Raw genomic sequence first — 20,284 nt, forward strand, 5'->3', positions numbered from 1 at the left:
AGATTTCTTTTAAAAGGTAGTTTTGAAGTGCTTTGTTGTTTTTATTTTTTTGCTAAAAAAGTAATGTATTCACATTAAATAAATTTTAGAAAGCAAAAGAAATTAAAAAACTCACCCATGGTTCTTACTACTCTTACCGAAATGCTGTGGTAGATGGAGAATTGTGCTTCTTACCCCCTATGGAAAAAACAGGTTACGTTCCAAAGAGTAGCACATAAAATAAGCATAATGTGCCCTTATTTCTTTAAAAAGTACAGAAGTACAATATAATGTATACTAAAATGAAACCTTAGATCTTTAAAATTAATTTTGGTTTATTGGTAACTATGGTTGCTTCAACATTTTTTATGGGCAACACAATCCTTAATATTTTTTAGGATCTACTCTTAATTCAGCCAGTAACTCCCTGTAATCTTGGTAAATCATTTAACTTTTCTGAGTCTCAGCTCCTTATCCATAGCCATAAAACGAGGGAATAGGACTCAATCAGTGTGTTTTATAAAATGCTGGTTCTTGGGTCCCTAACCTGAGATCTGGGCATCAGTATTTTTCTGAAAGCTCCAAGGTAATTCTAAAGTGCAGTAAGGTAGAGAACCAGTGATCTAGAGCAGTGCTTCTCAAACTTTAATGTGCATACAAGCCACTGGGAATAATGTTAAAATCAGATTATTTCTGCAGGCCTGGAGTACTGCCTGATAATCTCCATTTCTAATGCCCCGATGATGCTAATGCAGAAATCTCCAAAATGTCTTTCATATCTATGTCATTTCTTATTTCCATGGTGTAATTTATATAGTACACTAGTGGTCCAGTGCATGAAATTCGTGCATGGGGGGGGGGGCGTGTCCCTCAGCCCGGCCTGCACCCTCTCCAATCTGGGACATCCCCCTCGCAATCCGGAACCACTGGCTTCTAACCGCTCACTTGCCTGCCTGCCTGATTGCCCCTAACCACTCTACCTGCTGGCCTGCTCACCCCCAATTGCCCCCCCTGCCGGCCTTCTCGCCCCCAATTGCTCCCCCTTGCCGGCCTGCTCGCCTCCAGCTGCCCCCCTGCCAGCCTGATTGCCCCAAACTCCCTCCCCCCGCCTGCCTGCTTGTCCCCCCCCCCCCCCCGCCGTCCTGATAGCCCCCAACTGGCCCCCCTCCCATGCTGGCCTGCTCATCCCCAACTGGCCCCTCCGCTGGCCTGTTCACCCCCCAAATGCCCCCCCGCCGGCCTGCTCATCCCCAACTGACCCCCCCACCGGCCTGATCACCCCCATCTGCCCTCCCCTCCTGGCCTGATCGCCCCTAACTGTGTCTGCCTTGGCCCCGCCACCATAGCTTTGTCCGCAAGGACGTCCAGAAGGTCTCCTGGTCTAATTAGCATATTACCCTTTTATTAGTATAGATGGGAACCCATGTGCTGCTTGAATGGGACCCCTGATTAGGATGTCTATATAATAGAGTGATATCTTCATAACCTTTGTTGCATCTCTGGAATAACTCAGCCAATTTAAGTAATTTTAATGGTACTGTACCTTGCTTTAGGTAGCCTGCCTGAGCTCCAGCTGGCGGCTGAAGGGTTGGCACACTACTGCCTAGAAGAGGGGTACTTTTCATACTTTTCATTCCTCCTTTCTCGGCTCACTGAGACCCTACTCTAATAGTTACTTACACTTTCAAATTCTGTCTCTTTTCTTTTTGTCCTCGAGTGGCTACCCTACCCATAGTGCCTTCTAATTCCTGAGTTGTATTTTAGTTAAATGGGCAAAAAGAATCATGAAGTACTGCATTTTATTTCAATTTGGTTTCTCTTTGAGCACATTCTCTGCAGAAAATATATTAAACGTAATTTAAAGAGCAAGCAAAACTCCAGTTTTGCGTTTATTTTGTTGTGGTAGAAGCACAAACTTCCTTATGCTGTCATGTTTTTCATGCTCTTCTTTAACCTTGTCATTTGGGAATAAGAAGATACTGTTTAGAACTGTGTAGTCCTTTATTTGTGTTTGTTGTAGCACAGCAACAGACTAGCAGGCGGCATGATGAGTGGGAAGACCTTAGCTGGGGTGTCTGCAGAGCTGATTTTTTTAGGCTGTCACCTACCCTTAAGTAGTTAAGTACAACTCTGAACACTTCCCTTTTCTGCATAAACTAGCGTGGGGATCACGTACTGTATCATTTATTAAGGATGTGTTGGAGCGTTTGTTGCCCTGAAGGAATATCCCTATCACCTATTCTGAAGTCCCAGGCAGTTTATGATTTAGAAGTGTTGCTCTAGAGCAATGCTACTCAGTGAAGTCTGTGGACTGCTGCAGGTCTGTGAACTATTTTTTAAAGGTGGGCAATACGATAAGGGGCTTGTGCCAGACTATAAGTCAATACACTACTTCATCGAGAATGTCTTTGTTAAGAAAAGAAAAAGAATTAAAAAATCCACCTAATTGAATTAAACAATAGTTTATTTAATTCCAGTACAAGCCCATTATCTTCTTGTCAATGGATAACAATTTGGGGATTGACTACTTCCAGTAGCACTGCAATAGAGTATTTACTCAACCGAAAGGTTTATTAGGGTTGTTTTTATAAATTAGGAATAGACTGAAATCAAAGTTAGTAAAATAAAGGGAAATGTAACCCCAAAAATAAAAGGTAAGTTTAAAGACAAGTTAGGTTAAAGGTATGATTCAGTTCAAGTGGTGGGGACATGTGCAAAATAGTCAAGGCAGTTTACACAGATTCCGCAAGTAGGAAGCTGAAAGAGACAGTACAGTTTGCTTTGGTTAATGCAAAACTCATTTAAGTTCTTTTAGTACTTCTGAATTCTAAATAGCTTGCCTTAAACAGAATTTTTGTTTTTCATTTTGCCATCTACTCAATGTTAAGCACATTTTCTTATCTAATAAAAGAGTAATATGCAAATTAACCATCACTCCAACACACAAGATGGCTATCCCCATGTGGTCAAAGATGGCTGTCCCCATGTGGACACAAGATGGCCGCCACAAGATGGCCAGCAGGGGAGGGCAGTTGGGAGGGACCAGGCCTGCAAGGGAGAGCAGTTGTGGGTGATCAGGCCAGCAGGGGAGGGCAGTTAGGGGTGATCAGGCCAGCAGAGGAGGGAAGTTGGGGGCAACCAGGCCTGCAGGGAAGGGCAGTTGGGGGAGACGCAGGCCTGCAGGGGAGAGCAGTTGGGGGGTCCAGGCCTGCAGGGGAGGGCAGTTAGGGGCAATCAGGCTGGCAGGGGAGCAGTTAGGCATCAATCAGGCTGGCAGGGGAGTTGTTAGGGGGTGATCAGGCTGGCAGGCAGAAGTGGTTAGGGGCAATCAGGAAGACAGGCAGGCGAGCAGTTAGGAGCCAGCAGTCCTGGATTGTGAGAGGGATGTCCGACTGCTCGTTTAGAACGGGCAGTCGGACATCCCTCGAAGGGCCCCAGATTGGAGAGGGTGCAGGCTGGGCTGAGGGACGCCACCCCCCTCCCGTGCACGAATTTCATGCACTGGGCCTCTAGTATTTATATAAGTCTCACACAACTTTTTTTATGTAGTTTTAAATTGCAAGCTTTGAAATTCAGCCTGACTTCCCCTCCACCTCTCTTCTCCCCCCCGCCACGCCTTATATTCTTTACTTTTTACTACTATATATAAAATTTACTGCATCCAGGGCAAGTATCTGTTTGCCAAGAAAAGAGGAAGAGAGATTCTTTGCCAGTAGCAGAATATAAATACTGAGAATGTCTTTTCTGGGTCACAGTTCAAGAAAGTGGAGAAATAGCAAATTTTCTGGGACTGGGCCTGTGATCTCACTTCTCTTTCCAATCAGTCTGGAGGCACTGTCCTACTGTCCTCTGTTGTTACTGTGCCAGTGACTCTGCTCCCCCACCTCCCACCCCAGGGATGTCTTTTTAATTGAGAGACAGGAAGAGCCCTAAGTTTGAATCGATACCTAACAATACAGCTACTCAATTTGTAGCACTATCTAATCTCAGTTCTGTCTTAGAACAGAACTACTTACTTTAAGGGATTTTATTCATAAGTGTACCCTCATAAATATTTCTGCCAACCAGACATGGGGCAGCTATTATTCTTCCCGTTTCATGGTTGTAGAAATGGAGTCCCAAACCACTCAGGGGTTTGCTTAGAGTTATGGTTTAGCTGGGTTAGTAATTAGGGTCAACGTAGGAATTGACTCCACAGTTGTATCATTTACAATATCTGGTGTGCTCTCCAAATTGTTTTATAACTTGAGTCTGCATTTTTCCCTTGCCTTTCCATTACTGTCCCCCAAAGCAAACCTTGAAACCAGCCTTGTAACTTCCTATTTTAATGGCTGGTAGCATCATATCCAGGCTTTACACATTGAAATCATGGACTTCTTACTTTCATTGTTGCTGATCTCCCTGTGCAGCATGTCTCCTTTCCTCGTCCTCACCATCGTTCCACCAGACTCTTATTCCTGGATTGCTGTGCTGGCCTCCGGCTAATCACTGCATCTGCAGCCTTTGCCCTCTCTTCTCCTTTATCGGGACTGAAGGAGCTCAGGGTATACTTCTCTACCTATTTATGTTGGGTTATTCTTTGGGGGCCCTCTCTACTCCTGGAAATCTAGCCAACATCTCCAACATGCTTCTGTGCTCTTCTCTGCTTCTTTTACCCGTTACATAGGAGATCTTGTCCATGCTGCTAAGTAGATGGCTCACCAAATTTTTTCTGTAGCCTGGATGTCTCTTCTGAGATCATTATATGTAACTGAGAATTGATGGGTACTTAAATTCAGCATGTCCTAAAAAGGTATCCTCCTGCACAAGCCTGCTCTTGGTCCAGTGATCTCTACCTCAGGAAATGCCAACAGCATCTACCCAATTTCTCAAGCCAGAAATCCAGAGGCAGGTGAGGATTGCCTTTCCTTCTCACTCTTTAGCTGCACGCAGGCCATCATCTGGTTTCTTAGAATCTACTCCCAGTTACTTCTCCATTTGTTTACTTCTCTCCAGCTCTCTGGTCATGGTGAGTTACTTGACACTTCCTTGGCTTGATCTATAAAATGGGACAGAAGTAATCCTCTTAAAATTGTTCTGAGTTTAAGGAGCTTTCCATGAATTTTAGGATAATGGTGATGATGATGACTGGCACCCTTAGACACCATAAGTAAGATGACTCTTACCATGAGTAATGCTCTCATCTCCTACCTGGTCTAATCTTGGTGGAGATAATCCTGGTACACTAGGTTCTGCTGGATCTGCTTTTCCAGCCTCATTTTGTGCTGCCCGTTCCCTTCCACTTGGTCCCATTTGTCCAATTTGAATGTCTTCACTTTTTTGAATGTTTTCCCCTTTTCCCTGCTCTTCTTTGTCCAGCAGACTCACTTCACCATCAGTCACTCAGGGAAACAGTCCCTTGTTAAGCATTTAAAACTATCTACATTTTACTTAAATGTCTTTCTCATTTGCTAGATTATGAGCTCTATAAATCTTTCTTATTCACCTGTTCTTTTTCTCAGACTGTTATACTGGCCTACAGCATTGTAGACAACTGTTGAAAACCGGAATTGATATGGATTACATGCTGCTCTCTCCCCAAAGCCACTGTAATGACTTCAGCCAGAAGGAGTTTCTGCCATCCTCACACTTGCATTTCTAGGGCTTCTCTGTGTACCACCTCGATACCACATGGTGTCTGTTACTGTGCTTATTTCTATTTGTTCTTCTGGTTCACTAGATGATAAACACTTCAAGGCCCAGATCAATTCGACATTCACTGCTGTTTCTACCGTAGCTGCTAGCTTAGGGTAAGAGTGAATGAATGAGCTGATATCTGAAAGCATCTTGTTGAATTTCCTAAGTCTGTGGTGTTATGGGAATTCATAATGTTTCTATTCTGAAATTATCTTTCATCCTCCATCTTTCCTCTTGTGGTATGTTTTGTGGTTATGAATCTTTTCTGTCCTTCCACAGCCACTTAAATATAATCAGTGGCAAGAAAGGGGGGTGCAGGGCAGAAATGCACTGGAGTGTCTTAACCTTCTGTCTGGTATTTATCACAGCTTTCCTAGGAATTGTCCTTGATAGGTCCTTGCTGCCTTCCAAATAAAGTTCAAGCTCTTTAGCGTGGCATTCAAGACCTTCCACAGTCTGACCCCAGTGAACCCTTTCTGCCCTTATTTTCCACTTGTTTTTTTATTGCATGCATCCTGTGCTTTAGCTTAATGGTTTTCAATCTTGCTTGTACATTAGAATCACCCCGGGAATAAAATACTGGTGGGTGGGTTCTACCCTCTGAGAGTGTGAGTTCATTGGTCTGGGGTGAGGCCTGGGTGTTGGTATTTGTAATGCTAGTGTAAAGCCAGGGTTGGACACCATTGACTGACTCAGTATTGCCCACGAAATATAATCTCCTCTAAGAGCGTTGAGAAGAAAGGATTTTATAGTCAAAGAAGTTTGATTAGGACTGCATTTTATGTGCTCCTTTCTAGAGATTTATAACATCATCAAGTAAGAGGCTCTGAGATGTTAAACAAGAACGAAACCTGTTTAACCTCTGTGAGGTAATCTGATCAGAGAGCTCTTATGTATGTGATACCTGTTAATGACATCTGTTAAACTTAGTATAGAACCTGCTTTGGGCCATGCTGTACCCAGCCACATCTCAGCTTTTAAGTCACTTTTTTATTTGTCTTCCCTTGATTGTATCTAAACTAGACCACCCCTGCCCCAGGCTTCTCTCTCAGCATTTTTCAGCATCTGAAATTCTTCTTTACATACTTATATGTTTGCTTCTGTCTCCCGCTCTGTGATGTGAGCTCCATGACAGCAGGAACTTATTTGCCTTGTTCACCCTTGTGTCTCTATTCATCCCCTAAAATAGGCCTGATAGATAGTAGGAGCTTAATATTTGAATGAACAGAAAGCAATACCGTCATGTTTTTGGCTTTTACTTATGTACATGTATTTGATTATTTTAAACTGTCTGCACAATTTAATTAAAAGCTTGAAATACATTTTAAAAGTAACTAGGAATACAGGAGCAAATATAGATGACAGTAGTTTTCTATTCCTTTAATTTTCTCAACCTGCCTAGTAAAGTATTAAAAAAGAAGAAAACAAGGAAAAATAGATATGTTTTAGCCTGATTGTAGAGAGAATACTATTACTTTTCTGATTAGAGAGAGTTCTTGGTCTATGGTATGGGAGTTATTTTTTCTTTTTTAAGTTTTTAACCAGAGTACCAGGGGTCACACCTATCTGAGAAATTATAAGAGTTTAGGTGAGGAATCAGTGAGCAATAGTGGGCTTTTGTGTAGGACATCCAGTATCAATGACAAAAAATAAAAACAGGCAAGGAATTAGTAGGCTCTAAGTAAAAACTTCTAATTATTAGAACTCTCTACAGTGAGAATATTTAAACAGGTTTGTCAGGGCCAGTGGGTAGGGTCTTTGTGTACCTGAATCCATACTTGGAATCCCATTCATGTGGAGCTGCAGCATTCCTGGGCTTCCTTTGGAAGGAATTCCCATGGCATTGTTCTCTCTAGAAGTCCTCATGCTACAGCTGTGTCCCTGGCTCCCTACACCTGTTTCTGACTCTCCAGGTGCCGAGTGCATCCAGAACCACTCTTATTTCCTGTGACAACAGGGATGTTGGTGCCTTTTTTTGGGCTGTTGGAATCACCCCCCTGGTTCACTCTGGAGATATCATTGTGGAGATTATCATGACTCAGCACACAGGGTGCCCATCCATTGTGCTGTCTTAATGGTTATCCTAATTTTAGTGAATCAGGTGATGGCAGTCTGGTGTGAGTTATCTCAGGAGGGAGGTTAAGTGGCAACCCCTTTATTGCATTTCTAAAATAGTCCTTTAAAACATGTCCTGCAAAGGTTTCAGAATGGAACTTTAATCATTTACTTATCAGTGAGGAATTGTCTAAAGTGAATTTATATTTCCTTTGGGGGTCCACTACGATCACTTATTATTTTTGAGTTGCTTGGCATCCTAAATGCCAGAAAAGGTATGTGTTAGGAAGGTTAACAAACCAAATCAGACTCTAAAGCAGGTCTTGCTCTAACTTTCCCAATTTTAGCATGCTTGCAAAGATTTCAGGAGATTGCAACCTAACCTGAGCTGCAGTTACTTCTGTTCATTCAACTGGTGTTTTTGAGTATCTTCTACATACCAGGCAATTCTTTGGAACCTTGCTTCTCGGGATGTGGTCTGTGGACCCCAGAGCATTGTCAGAAGTATAGACTCTCGGGCCCCACTCCAGGCTTGATTTGAACAAGATTCCCATGTGATTAGTGTGCACATTAAAGTTGTATAAGTACTACTCTAGTTCATGAAAACAAAAACATGTTAGCTAATTTCAGATGATTATAAATGCTGTGAAGAAAAGACTATAATAGGCAGAGTGAGTGGGATGAGTGGGAGAAGGAGTCATAGAGGAGGGGTGAGTAAGGATGATTGAGGAGTGGACTAAGACTTAAATGATAAGTAGGGACTAGCCCTGGGAAGATCAGGGAAAGGCAGGTCAGACGAGGGACCCTCCTTCATCCTTGCTGTGCTTTGTCCACACCTGTCTTTTTTGATGCCGGGTTCAGACCTTTGCTTCTCCCCCTTCTTTGTGCTCTATCTGCGGAGTCACTTGTCTGCTGTGCCTGGACCTGGTTGGTAATGGTCTTATTTGGCAAGTGCAAACAGCAGAAGAGCAACACTTTTGTTTTAATAAAAGCTGGCTATTTATCAAGGCACGAGCACAATCCAAGGGAATGGAAGGGTAACTTGACAGTGATGGCTTCAGAGAGTTGAAATTATATATACTTGGGAGGAGGAAGGGCAATAGAGGCTAGAATTGAAAGGACAAGAGGAAAAGGAGTGTTGAGGGGGTTTGGATATTGATGAAGTTTTGTTGAGAAATGGAGATAAATAAGAAAAAAAGAGACAAAGTCTTTAGTTTCGCCTGTGGGTGAGAAATACAGCATATTTCTCAGTGTATAGAAGGTGTCTTATTGTTTTCCTGGTGATAGCTATCCTTGATGAGAACTTGGTAAGAAGCTAGTGTTTTTCTTTTTGGTTTTATTCCAGTATCCAGAGTTCCTTCATCTTTTAGGTATTTTATCACATACATTTTAATCACATACATCATGTGGGGGGAAAACACAGTGAATGATCTTCACCTATGATGGGCACAGGAATATTTGTCCCCTCCACTATGGTTAATTATCATAATGCTCAATCGTACATCAGCATTCGAAGGCTCCTATGCATTTATGTCAGTAGGAAATAGTAGGGGGAAAAGAGAAAGAGAGAGAAGGAGATTCAGATTCAGATTCAGATTCAGATTCAGAGAGAGAGAGAGAGAGAGAGAGAGAGAGAGAGAGGGAGAGAGGGAGGGAGGGAGGAGATAGAGATTGAGATTGATTCTGAGATGGAGGGAGAGAAGAAGAGACATCAAAAAGTAGCTGGTAGTGCTTGCTGGCCCAGGAGTACTGAGTAAATGAGCATTTGCACAACTTGGGTGTGGGTGTTTTAGTACAGAATAATCAGGGTCTGTGACCAACCCCACCTTGTTCCCTGAAGGCTGAAGTTCAGCTCATCAGAGAAAAACATTTTCTTTTCCCTACTCCTGACATCCCACCTTTTTTCTCTTCCACCTTTTTTTTCATTTCCCCTGCCCCACCTCTGTGGTAGAGCTGAGTATAACAGTGATTACATTGGTTACAGTGTTATTTAGACTTGAGGACTGAAATGATTTGACCTTGTAGGAGTAACTGGATATCAGGCACAATGGTCATCAATCATTCTCACCCTTGATATTATATCACTCTTAACATTTGAAACAGTATTTAACCACAATAACCAGAGCCCAGAAGATGTAGGTAAAATAATAGTCAAATATCTGGGATTTCAGGGGTGAGAGATAGGGGCCCTTTTTTTCTAACAAAATGCTTTATTAAAATACTACTTCACCTTTGACAACAGATGGGAATAGTTTCACGAAATGCAGGTGTACTGTGATAACTCTCTGGGAAAGATATTGTCCTGCATATTCCAACTGTAGCACTCATATGTCTTCTTAGGACAAACAAATGGAGCACTTCAGTGTGTGCAGTTAGCTGAACTGTGCACACTTAGTGCACAGGAAAATCACATATATATGAGTTCAAAACACAAAGCAGGTTGCTTTAGTTAAACTTCTGGGGTTAGGGGTAAAAAAATGGTTGAACATTGGCACTTTCAATTCTAAATGAGTACTCCTTAGTACCACTTTCTTCTTGGTACTAAGGAGAAATATTCTTGGTAAAAAAAAAGTGTTGGTAGTTTGAATCAGTCCTTTAGGGAACTGATAGATGTCCTATTAAATTGATTGTTAATATCAGGGCGATCAGGCAGGGGGCGACCATAATATGCTAATTAGACTGGACGTCCTTCCGGACAAAGCTGGGGCTGTGAGGGAAGCCTGGGTCCCGGGTGCCAGAGGGAAGTTGGTGCTGGCAGCCAGGGGAAGGAAGGCCTACTCTTGCACGAATTTCATGCATTGGGCCTCTAGTTAGTAATATAAAGTAATCACTTGAAGTATGCTGATGATACTTTTGATCTAAATCTCTAAGCCTTATTCCAGTTGGGCTTTAAAACAAAACGAAACAAAAAAACACATAATATTTGTGTTATCCATTACATGTTCTTAGATCTTTTGTAAAGTTTAATTTTGATAAGATAAAATCTGAGTTGTCAGTGTAGAGCAGTGATGGGCAATCTTTTGAGCTTGGTGTGTCAAACTTTGCCAAAAAACTGAGCATAACTCGGGTAGTGTGTCACTTTGAGGAAAAAACTAACTCCAAGACTCTAGTTGCAAATGTTTCATCTTCAGGAGCAGCAAATGTTTCATCCTCGGCATGCGGCCGTGTGTCATCAGAAATGGCTATGCGTGTCAGTGCTGACACGCGTGTCATAGGTTCACCATCACTGGTGTAGAGCAATAGTACTAGTACTTGAATATTTTCATTACATTTAGTATGGATTTTTATTAAGTTTGGAAGAATTTCTCATTAGTTCTCTGATTTTTTAAAAATCTAGAGGCAGGCAAGATCAGTTCCAAAAGTTGTACTATTTCTCAGAAAATTTGGAGTAGGTTGATGAACAAATGGAGATAATTTTCTGATTGAATTAAAATTATAGTCTTGGTTCTGGTAGTGGTAAAGGGAAGGTGAAGGAGAGAGTTGCAAGATTTATTTGTACTTATTCCAAAACAGATTTCAGACAGAATAAGAAGGAATTATTCTTCACTTTTTTTAAAAAAAGTGTTTATACATAGTGGATGTTATGTTCTTGATAAGCACATAATAAAATAAATAGATTCATCTTTGGGAAAAAAATTTGGCAAAGAAACTGCTGTAGAAAACATTAATCGTGAGATGTTATTAAGGAATGTTTTTCTGAAACTATAATTGTTTAGACATTTTTTGTTCTTTTTTTGTTTTTTTCTGGTTGGCTGCTAAAATGGTTTTCTAATGTTTTGTTATTCTGTTTTATTTCAAAAATGTGTAATAGTGTTTTTCCTATTTCAAGGAGAGGCTAAAAATTGTAAGAAAAATTTTAAAACGATTGATTTTGATATATCTCTTTGGTTACTAAAATAAAGTCATCTGTACTTTCTCTCAAGTTTATTATGTGGTTAAAATAAAATTTAATTTTTTTAAAGGATATTATGTAGGCGGAAATAATCTAAATAAAATTTAGATTTATTGTATTAGTACTATTTGAGAGGTTGCAATTCAATTTAAGCAAAGGCTTAACCAGTTTTTTGTCTTACTTAAATGACTAATGTAATTTGTTTCATATGATAAAGAAAATATGTTTTTGATACTGTGTGCTTTAGTATTTGTTGCTTTGTAATCTAGTGATTGAATCGTGGCATTCTTTTCAATGTATGGCATCGCTTTTCCATGTTGCAAGGTAGTTAATAATTTTCAATGATTCTTGAGTTGGAGTGTGAAGATAAAAGGGATAAAAGGTTCTTCTCAGTATTTTTCTGTTTCGTTACTGACTGGTTATGCTGCTAGTCCACTGGTCATCACCACTTTGGAGTTAGCTTGTCAGCATTCATGTGCCAGGTATGAAGTGCTTATATAAGTAAAGGATTTTTATAGCATGCCTTTTTTAAAGCTAACTTTTTCTAAAATATATAGCTCAAACAGTTTTTAAAAAAATTAGAGATGATTATCAATTTTATTGCCTCTTTCTTGGAGGGGTGGAATAAAGGTGGGAAATTATAGAAGAAAGAAATAGAATGACAGTGAGTTGAGGGTAGGAAAATATGTGTAACTTTTTTTTTTAATGAATATTTAGATGGATAGAGGAAGACGTAATAGAAGTGTCAAAAATTGTTAATGTGTTTGACAAACTATGGATGCAAAAACAATCTTTTGTTATATATTGACATGAACAATTGTTCTTTTATTGGGGCCGTTAATGCTATTTTGGTATGTCATGGGCAACTGAGGACAATAGTTAGCAGTGTCCATAGAGCATCGAATACGATGATAACATCCAGTAACCCTCACAGCAGTATTTCAGAATCTCTGTCTGTTTAAATGGGCTATCTGTGAACATATTTGCTCAGGGATGCATGAGCCACATCACCTATAAATTTGATTGGAAGCTACAGTGCTGGCATAGGTTGATGGATAGCAGATTAGAACCCTGATTAACCATGTGATTCGAAGACGGAATATATTGTCTAAGCAAGATTCATCAGATGCAATCAGAATTTCAAGTGGTCAGATGAAATTCAAATGTGTGTATTGTGGCTTTTCCTCCCCTATTTCTTTTCCTCCAAGGTTGCCTATTTTTCCCCTCTCTTTACCCAAAGCTGAAAAATACTTCTTTGATGAATCTGCTCCTTACCCTAAAGCTGTCTGTCTGTTATTCATCAGAAAGCAGGTCGCAGTTCAGTGAGCAGAAGAAAAGATTTTAATAGAAGCTATGCCACGGGCTGTAATGCATCATTTTAGGGTCCTAATTACATTACAATGACAAATATCAATGGTGACAACAGCAATAACCTACATCCCTTAATGGCTGTGCTGGAAAAGGAGTTTGGTCCTCACGCCATTAGATTAGACTCAGTTTCAAAACATAGGCCATTAGAAGTGTGTGTCCACAGTATTATTGGTTGATCACTGAAGCCCAGTGGAAAGGCCTGTAAATAAATGATGCCTCCCTAAAGCTGAATCCTATGGGACAAAAGAAGCAAAATTAGATGACCATGAAAGCAGCAGTGTTTCCGAGGCAACTTTAGCTTTCAAAGTGAAGAATGACCGGCTTAATTTTATGAAATCACACACACATCCCACCCCCCTGCTGCCAATTAGCCTGACCATGAAAATCCATTGGCATGACAACTTAAAGAAATTAAGAAGTCTTTTAAACAAAAGGAGGCCTTTAAAGAAAATGTTTGGAAGGTCGCCCCGTCTGCTTTTTTCTGTTAGGTTTGCGTGTTAACATGTATGAACCAATAAAGCGACTTTTCTACATTTTTAAAGAAAATACAGACTCTTTTTCATAGTTGTTCAGACTTGAAATAGCCTAGGTCCAAAGTTAAAGAAGCCAGATAAATACCTCTTGGTCTTTGTTTTGTCAGCTAAGTTTCCTTAGAGTAGTTTTTATTGCCTATAGGCAAACTAAAGAACTCAGTTTTCTTATGTGCCCACACATTTTTCAACCCTCCTAGCAAGGGACTATTTTATTTATGTAAACAACATAATGAGGAAAATATGCTTGGCAGATGGTTCTAAGCATTAGAATCATCAGTTTGGTCTGCCCCAAAGTGTCTCATTATCTTTTATTCTCTCTCCCTTCACCTCTTGATGCAGAAAGCTTAACAACCAAATGCCTTTGAGACACCGTGCTTTCAGTCTGGTGAATGCTACTCTCTTTTCTCAGCTCACACTGGAATTTCACCCCATAACCACTGTGGTATGTTCGTCCAGGTGGAGAGTGGTTTGGTGATTCCCATTGCAGCTTTTCATGGTGGTTTAAGCATTCTTAAAGGATAGCTAAATTCTCCATGGGGCCAGTGCCATAAATTAAATCAGGTCAGCACAGTTGGGTCCTTATTCACTGCTCCTTGTTGGTGCTGGGTTTTTGTCCATCCTGTTAGGAATGCAGAACTGGAATGGAAATTGTAGGTTTGAAGCTTGGTGAATTTGTGTTTTCTCCTGGCTGGCAAAGTTTGTAAGGTGCTGGCATTGAAAAGATGTTTTGCTGTCAAGTCAAGGGTTGCTGATGAGAGAAGGAAACCTAGAATGCAAAAGGCGTGTCACTATCATTCTGGTAATGACTTAGTAAAAAAGAGAGCATTTTGTTCTTTTAAAAAATGAGGAACTGACCCCGGTGGAATTTATTTTAAGAACTAGAGGCCCAGTGCATGAAATTCGTGCAGGGGAGGGGGGGGTCCCTCAGACCAGCCTGCACCCTCTCCAATCCGGGACCCCTCGGGGGATGTCCCAACTGCCTCTCACAGTCCAGGACTGCTGGCTCCTAACTGCTCGCCTTCCTACCTGCCTGATCACCCCTAACCCCTCTGCCTGCCTGCCTGATCGCCCCTAACCACCTCTGTCTGCCTGCCTGATCACCCCTAACTGCTCCCCTACTGGCCTGATCACCCCTAACTGTTCCCCTGCTGGTCTGATCAGCCCTAACTGCCTCTGCCTCGCCCCGTACCCGGGACCCAGGATTCCCTCCTCCGGCCAGTAACAGGCACCCGGGACCCCAGGCTTTCCTCCCTCTGGCCGGCCACAGGCACCCAGGACCCAGGCCGGCTTCGCCCAGACCGGCCGCAGCTGCAGGGGACTGTGGGTGGGTGGCTTTGCTAGGGCTGCAGCCGCAGGCACCCGGGACTGCAGCCTGGATAGTCCCCATTCCTCTCTCGCAAGCTCATTTGTGCCTGGCTGGTCCCCAGTCCTCTCTTGTGAGCTCATTTGTGCCTGGCTGGTCCCCATTCTTCTCTCCTCAGTGTTGAGTGTCTGAGCCATTATGGCATGACAGCATGAGGGCGTGATGGCCATTTGCATATTAGCTCTTTATTATATAGGATGTTTTAAAAATAATAATTGCTTTATGTTATCTGCCTCTCAGTACTCCTCTCCTTTTGCCCACCTCATCAGTAAAATATAAGCTATTTTATATGTATGTATATAAAAGAAATGTGTTTACCTGTCACTTGCCAAAGTCTATAAGAGCCATCTGTAATAATAATCTATAATAATAAAAGCATATGCTAATTAGACTGGACAGCTGAATGACCTTCTGGATGTCATTCCAGACATCCGTATGAAGCCTCGGCGGCAGGGGCTGGGGCAGAGGTGGTTAGGGGCAATCAGGCAGGCAGGCAAGCAGTTAGGGGTGATCAAGGAGGCAGGCAGAGCAGTTAGGGGCGATGAGGCAGTCAGGCACAGTAGTTAGGGGCGATGAGGCAGGCAGGCAGAGTGGTTAGGGGCGATGAGGCCGGCAGGCAGAGTGGTTAGGGGCGATCAGGCAGGCAGGCAAGCAGTTAGGGGCGATCAGGTAGGCAGGCGAGCAGTTAAGGGCAATCAGGCAGGCAGGTGAGCAGCGGTTCCGGATTGCAAGCGGGATGTCCCACTGCTGGATCGGGCCTAAACCGGCAGTCGGACATCCCCCAAGGGGTCCCCGGATTGCAAGAGGGTGCAGACCGGGCTGAGGGCCTCCTCCCACCCCCTGCAAGAATTTCCTGCACTGGGCTTCTACTCTGATAATACAAATTAAGATGAACATTGGTGAAGCTTTGAGTAGCATTTTAAAGGAAACATAGTGGTGCCCTAACCGGTTTGGCTCAGTGGATAGAGCGTCAACCTGCGGACTCAAGGGTCCCAGGTTCGATTCTGTTCAAGGGCATGTACCTTGGTTGCGGGCACATACCCAGTAGGGAGTGTGCAGGAGGCAGCTGATTAATTTTTCTTTCTCATCGATGTTTCTAACTCTCTATCCCTCTCCCTTCCTCTCTGTAAAAAATCAATAAAATATATTTAAAAAAAATAAAGAAAATATAGTAGTGACCTTCCTTCCTTTCCTCCCTCCTTCAAACTTACTGTAGCATCCTGTTTTTGTAAAATGTGTATACTTAGAAAAATTATTAGAGAAAAATCTGTTATCTGACACTATTGGGACTCTTACAGGTAAATAGTGCAATGATTAGTTCCCAAGGTTAGTTTCCATATACACACAAATTGCATGTATAGGAAGATTTTTAGCATGTTCTAAACCTCTTCACACAGAAAATCTTGGTTAATACCCTTGGGAATTTTTATGGTTAAAGAAAACATGCCATTTTTCAACAATTTATTGCTAAGGATATGAATTAATCAACTTTTGGGGGTTGGGTTGGGTGGTATTTTTGGGGGGAGGTTGGAGACTTAATTATAAAATCCTAGTGAGTACTAATTGAGAGAAGTTGAGATATAGAGAAGAATGCATACTTATTATCTAAATTCTAAAAACTCGGGTTTTTATGAAAACCCACATCAGATTGAATAAGGGTCCTGTTGAAGCTTTTGAAAACTGATTTCCAGTTATGAAAATTAAATTTCTTTTTATGTTGTCCTGATTCTTGAAGGTTGACTTTTAAAGATGAATTCTGGTTAATAAATTGTGCTATTAATGTGGCACTGTTGTCACTGCTGCCCTTTAGTGGGCTAGCTGATGAGCGTTTTCCTCTTCCTTATGAAACATACCAGCCAGAATATAAAGTGTGTTTTAATATCATCCTGTTAATATTTTGGGAATTTGTAACCAGCTGACCTCTTTATTGCTTTCCTTTCCTTTTTTTTTTTTTTTTTTTACAGGCAGAGATTGTCAAGAGGCTGAATGCTATCTGTGCACAAGTCATTCCTTTCCTGTCCCAAGAGGTAAGGCAGTTGGTTTCAGGCACTGGGCTAGAAGGTGCCATTTTAGTGGTTTTGCAGAAGGGGGATTGTGGGACTGACTCTTTGCCCTTGTCAGCCTCTTGGTGTTTGTATTGCACATTTCTAAGGTACAGTGTTATATTCCAACTTCTACAACTTATTTACATTCAGTGGAAAATAATTGTGTTTATATAATAGAATATTTCTAATATGCGAAGGAAAAATTCAGTTGTTAAAATATTTTGCTGTCATTGGACAATTTAGTGTTACTCAGAATTATGACTGTTTGTCTTAATGGCATCTAATAAGGTAGTTTAAAAAATTGCCCAGAAGACAAAAGCTTGTTCTATGCTTGTGTCACTGGGCAATGAGTTGTCAGAAGAGATGTCAAATAGAAAGTACTTTATGTAGTAAACACAAACTAATGTAACTTTTGTCTAACTGCTCTTAAAAAGTTACTATTGTTACCTCATAAAGTCTTTGTATTGCCTGTGCATTTGAGAAAAGATGCAAGATGGGCTCAGTGGACTCACCGCTCTGAACGCCATGGACTTCATGCATTGCCAAGGCCAGGAGGCATGCAGCTCTCTTGCTCTCTCTTGCTCACCACCTGTTGGAGTGCACACTGTCCACAGATGCACACATGCTGGAATGAGGAGGTGCATTTCTAGTGCACGGTGGCTTCCATGTGGCTTTTTTTTTTTTTCTTTTTGTTTATTTGCTTGCTTGCTTTGGGTAGTTGGAAATTTAGGTGAGCATGCTGGAAAGGGATACTTTTTGATTCTGTATTACTGAATCCTTCATTGCTCAGGGCAGATCAGCTGTGAGAAGAAGCTAAGTAATGAAATACCTGCATGTCTTACAGCCACAGAGCTATGTGTTGTTGGATAGAAAGCACAGAAAAAAGATGAGTAATTAATCCAAAGTAAGCAGAAGAAAAGATATACACAGAATTAGGATTTAGAAAACCATGACATACCCTTTCCTCCTACCCTTCAGTTTTTTTAAGTGTGCCTGTCCCTGCTTTGCAGGAGCGTGGTTTGTCGCCTGCCTACCAGTGGGCATGATCTGATGATGTTAGTGTGCAGAGGGTATTTGCGATGCATGTATGTTACAGAGATGTGGATTCTCTGTGACTTCTTATTTGGTCTGAACTGGGTTAGACTTGAGTAACCATGGCTACCTTTCATTGGGTATATATCCCTTTCTGGTGCTCGTAAGTTAAAATCCTGAATCCATATGCTCTTCTGGATCACAAACAATAAAGGGTGTATTGTCTTTCTCTTCCTTTAGCTGTTACCACAGAACCACCACCCACTGTCTCTGCATTGACGTATTTCCACTCAGGATTTGCTTGTAACTAGATTAGATGGGGTGGTGAAGGAGAGTCAAGGGGCCTGTAGGCATTCCTTTAGGAAGCGTAGGTGCCCTTTGCCCACTCCAGACCAGTGTATGTTTCTTCTGACTTGAAGCAGCTCTGCTTTATGGAAAGAATGTTTAACCCACAGAGCTGTAACCAGGCTGAGGTGACACAACTCAAGGCAGAAGTTTGAATTATCCCTGGGTGGTATTAGAACTCTGCAGGCACAGACCTCTATATAATCATTAGACAGTTTCTTCCCATGGCATTACTGCAGGATCTGTGGTGTTATATTTAGAAGTGGAAGGAGGTCTTGGGGGTGTTGGTGGAGCTGATTTACCAGTAGGTTGTTTTCCCACGTGAGTTATGTTGTTTGTGTAAGCAGGCCCAGTAGGAGCAAAATGTGTAATGGTAGTGTTGCTGAGCAAGACTGGACTGGAATTAATTGGCTGAGAGGTTGTACCCTGTAGAGGAAAGCCATGGGGGCAATACTGGCAGTTCCTTTTCTGCTTTAGGTGCGAGAGTAGGCATCATAATTTCATCACTTACTGTTTATTTCCCCGCTACTTTTGACATTTCTTGGTTGAAATCCTTGATTCATGTGTAATGAATGACCTATGTCATGGTTTTCTAAATCCTAATTCTGTGTATATCTTTTCTTCTGCTTACTTTGGATTAATTACTCAACTTTTTTCAGTTTCTTAAGGTGTGTTTATATCTTCTAATGTGTGGGCCACAGACATATTTGTTCCTGACCAATCCAGTCCTCTCTGTTGTTTTGTGTCTGAACATTGCCCACCTTCTTTCTCCTTCTGGGCATTCTGTGAGCATCAGACTCCTTGCCTTTACCCTGAGGCCAGATGGACGGTAATCTGGAGGGAGGCGAGGAGGCAGGTTATTAGAGGAAGATGAATTCTATTTCCTGTCTCTTCAGAGGCATGGAAAATCACTCTTGCATGGCTGCGAGCCTCACTGGTGCCAGGACTGAAGGCTCTTAATCTGATCTTTTAACACCAGCTCTCTGTGTGACAGTCTCACTGCCAAAACGGCAGCTGCAGTATTATAATTTATTTTAAAATGTTTTTATTTTAAAATTAAATGATTGCATTTAGAGAAAAGAAAAAAAACACACACCTTCTCTGAAGGACTAGTACATGAGGTACAGGACAGTGGTTGGAGAGATTTTTTTTGGAATTTGATAGGAACAAGAGGCAAATTTACATACATTTAGGTAACGTCTCTCTCTCTCTCTTTCTCTCTCTCTCTCTCTCTCTTTTTTTTTTTTTTTTTAGGTAATGTCTATTTTTAAGTTAGCTCCCATGAGATTATTAATGTACTTGCTTAATGCTTGTGTCTAGTGTACCACATTTTTTGAAATTAAAAAAACACACAGAGTATTGAATGAAATTATTAAATTTAGTTTTAACTGCAAGACCTTATTTTAGAAATAAGTTGTATAAGTGTAGATCAAAAGTACTTGAAGGATCCTGGCCAGTGTGATTCAGTGATTAGAGTGACAGCCTGTGGACAAAAGGGCTCCATTCCCAGTCAAGGGCATGTAACTGAGTTGTGTGAGGGAGGCAACCAGTCAATGTGTGATGTGTCTCTCTCACATCAATGTTTATCTCTCACTCTCTCACCCCACCTCTCCCTCTCTTCCTCCCTTCTACTCTCTGAAAATCAGTGGGAAAGGAATCCTTAGATGAAGATTAACAAAACAAAAATAGTTCTTGAAGTGTATGGATATAATACAAAGAAAATTATTTTTCTATTCAATTTCACTAAAACATTTTGAAAATTTTAAAAATTATAGTCAGTATATATTTTAATGATGTGCTTGTTTACTCACATACAACTACTTCCAAAGTCCAGGCATTAAACAAAGATATTGCCAACTCTTGTCATTAAAGTAACTATCAGTTATAGTTCTTAGAATTTTATAGGACTCCTACTATCAGAATTTAGAGAAAGCTTGTGTGTCTTTACCCATCTAAAGCTGTTTTTTTCTCCCCCTTTCTTTTGGCTTTTAGG

General features: G+C 41.3%; 1 protein-coding gene across 5 annotated transcripts in view; it reads left to right on the plus strand.

The window, feature by feature from the left end:
* LOC103286511 (TLE family member 4, transcriptional corepressor) overlaps positions 1–20,284 on the plus strand; it is a 163,989-nt gene that overhangs the window by 19,880 nt on the left and 123,825 nt on the right. For all 5 annotated transcript variants that reach the window (XM_008142048.3, XM_028146281.2, XM_008142049.3 and 2 more), the window contains exon 5: positions 16,834–16,896. In XM_008142048.3, the coding sequence (XP_008140270.1) occupies positions 16,834–16,896 (63 nt within the window). The remainder of the gene's footprint in view (positions 1–16,833; positions 16,897–20,284) is intronic.

This window comes from Eptesicus fuscus, chromosome 15 (genome assembly GCF_027574615.1).
Source record: "Eptesicus fuscus isolate TK198812 chromosome 15, DD_ASM_mEF_20220401, whole genome shotgun sequence".
Taxonomy (NCBI): domain Eukaryota; kingdom Metazoa; phylum Chordata; class Mammalia; order Chiroptera; family Vespertilionidae; genus Eptesicus; species Eptesicus fuscus.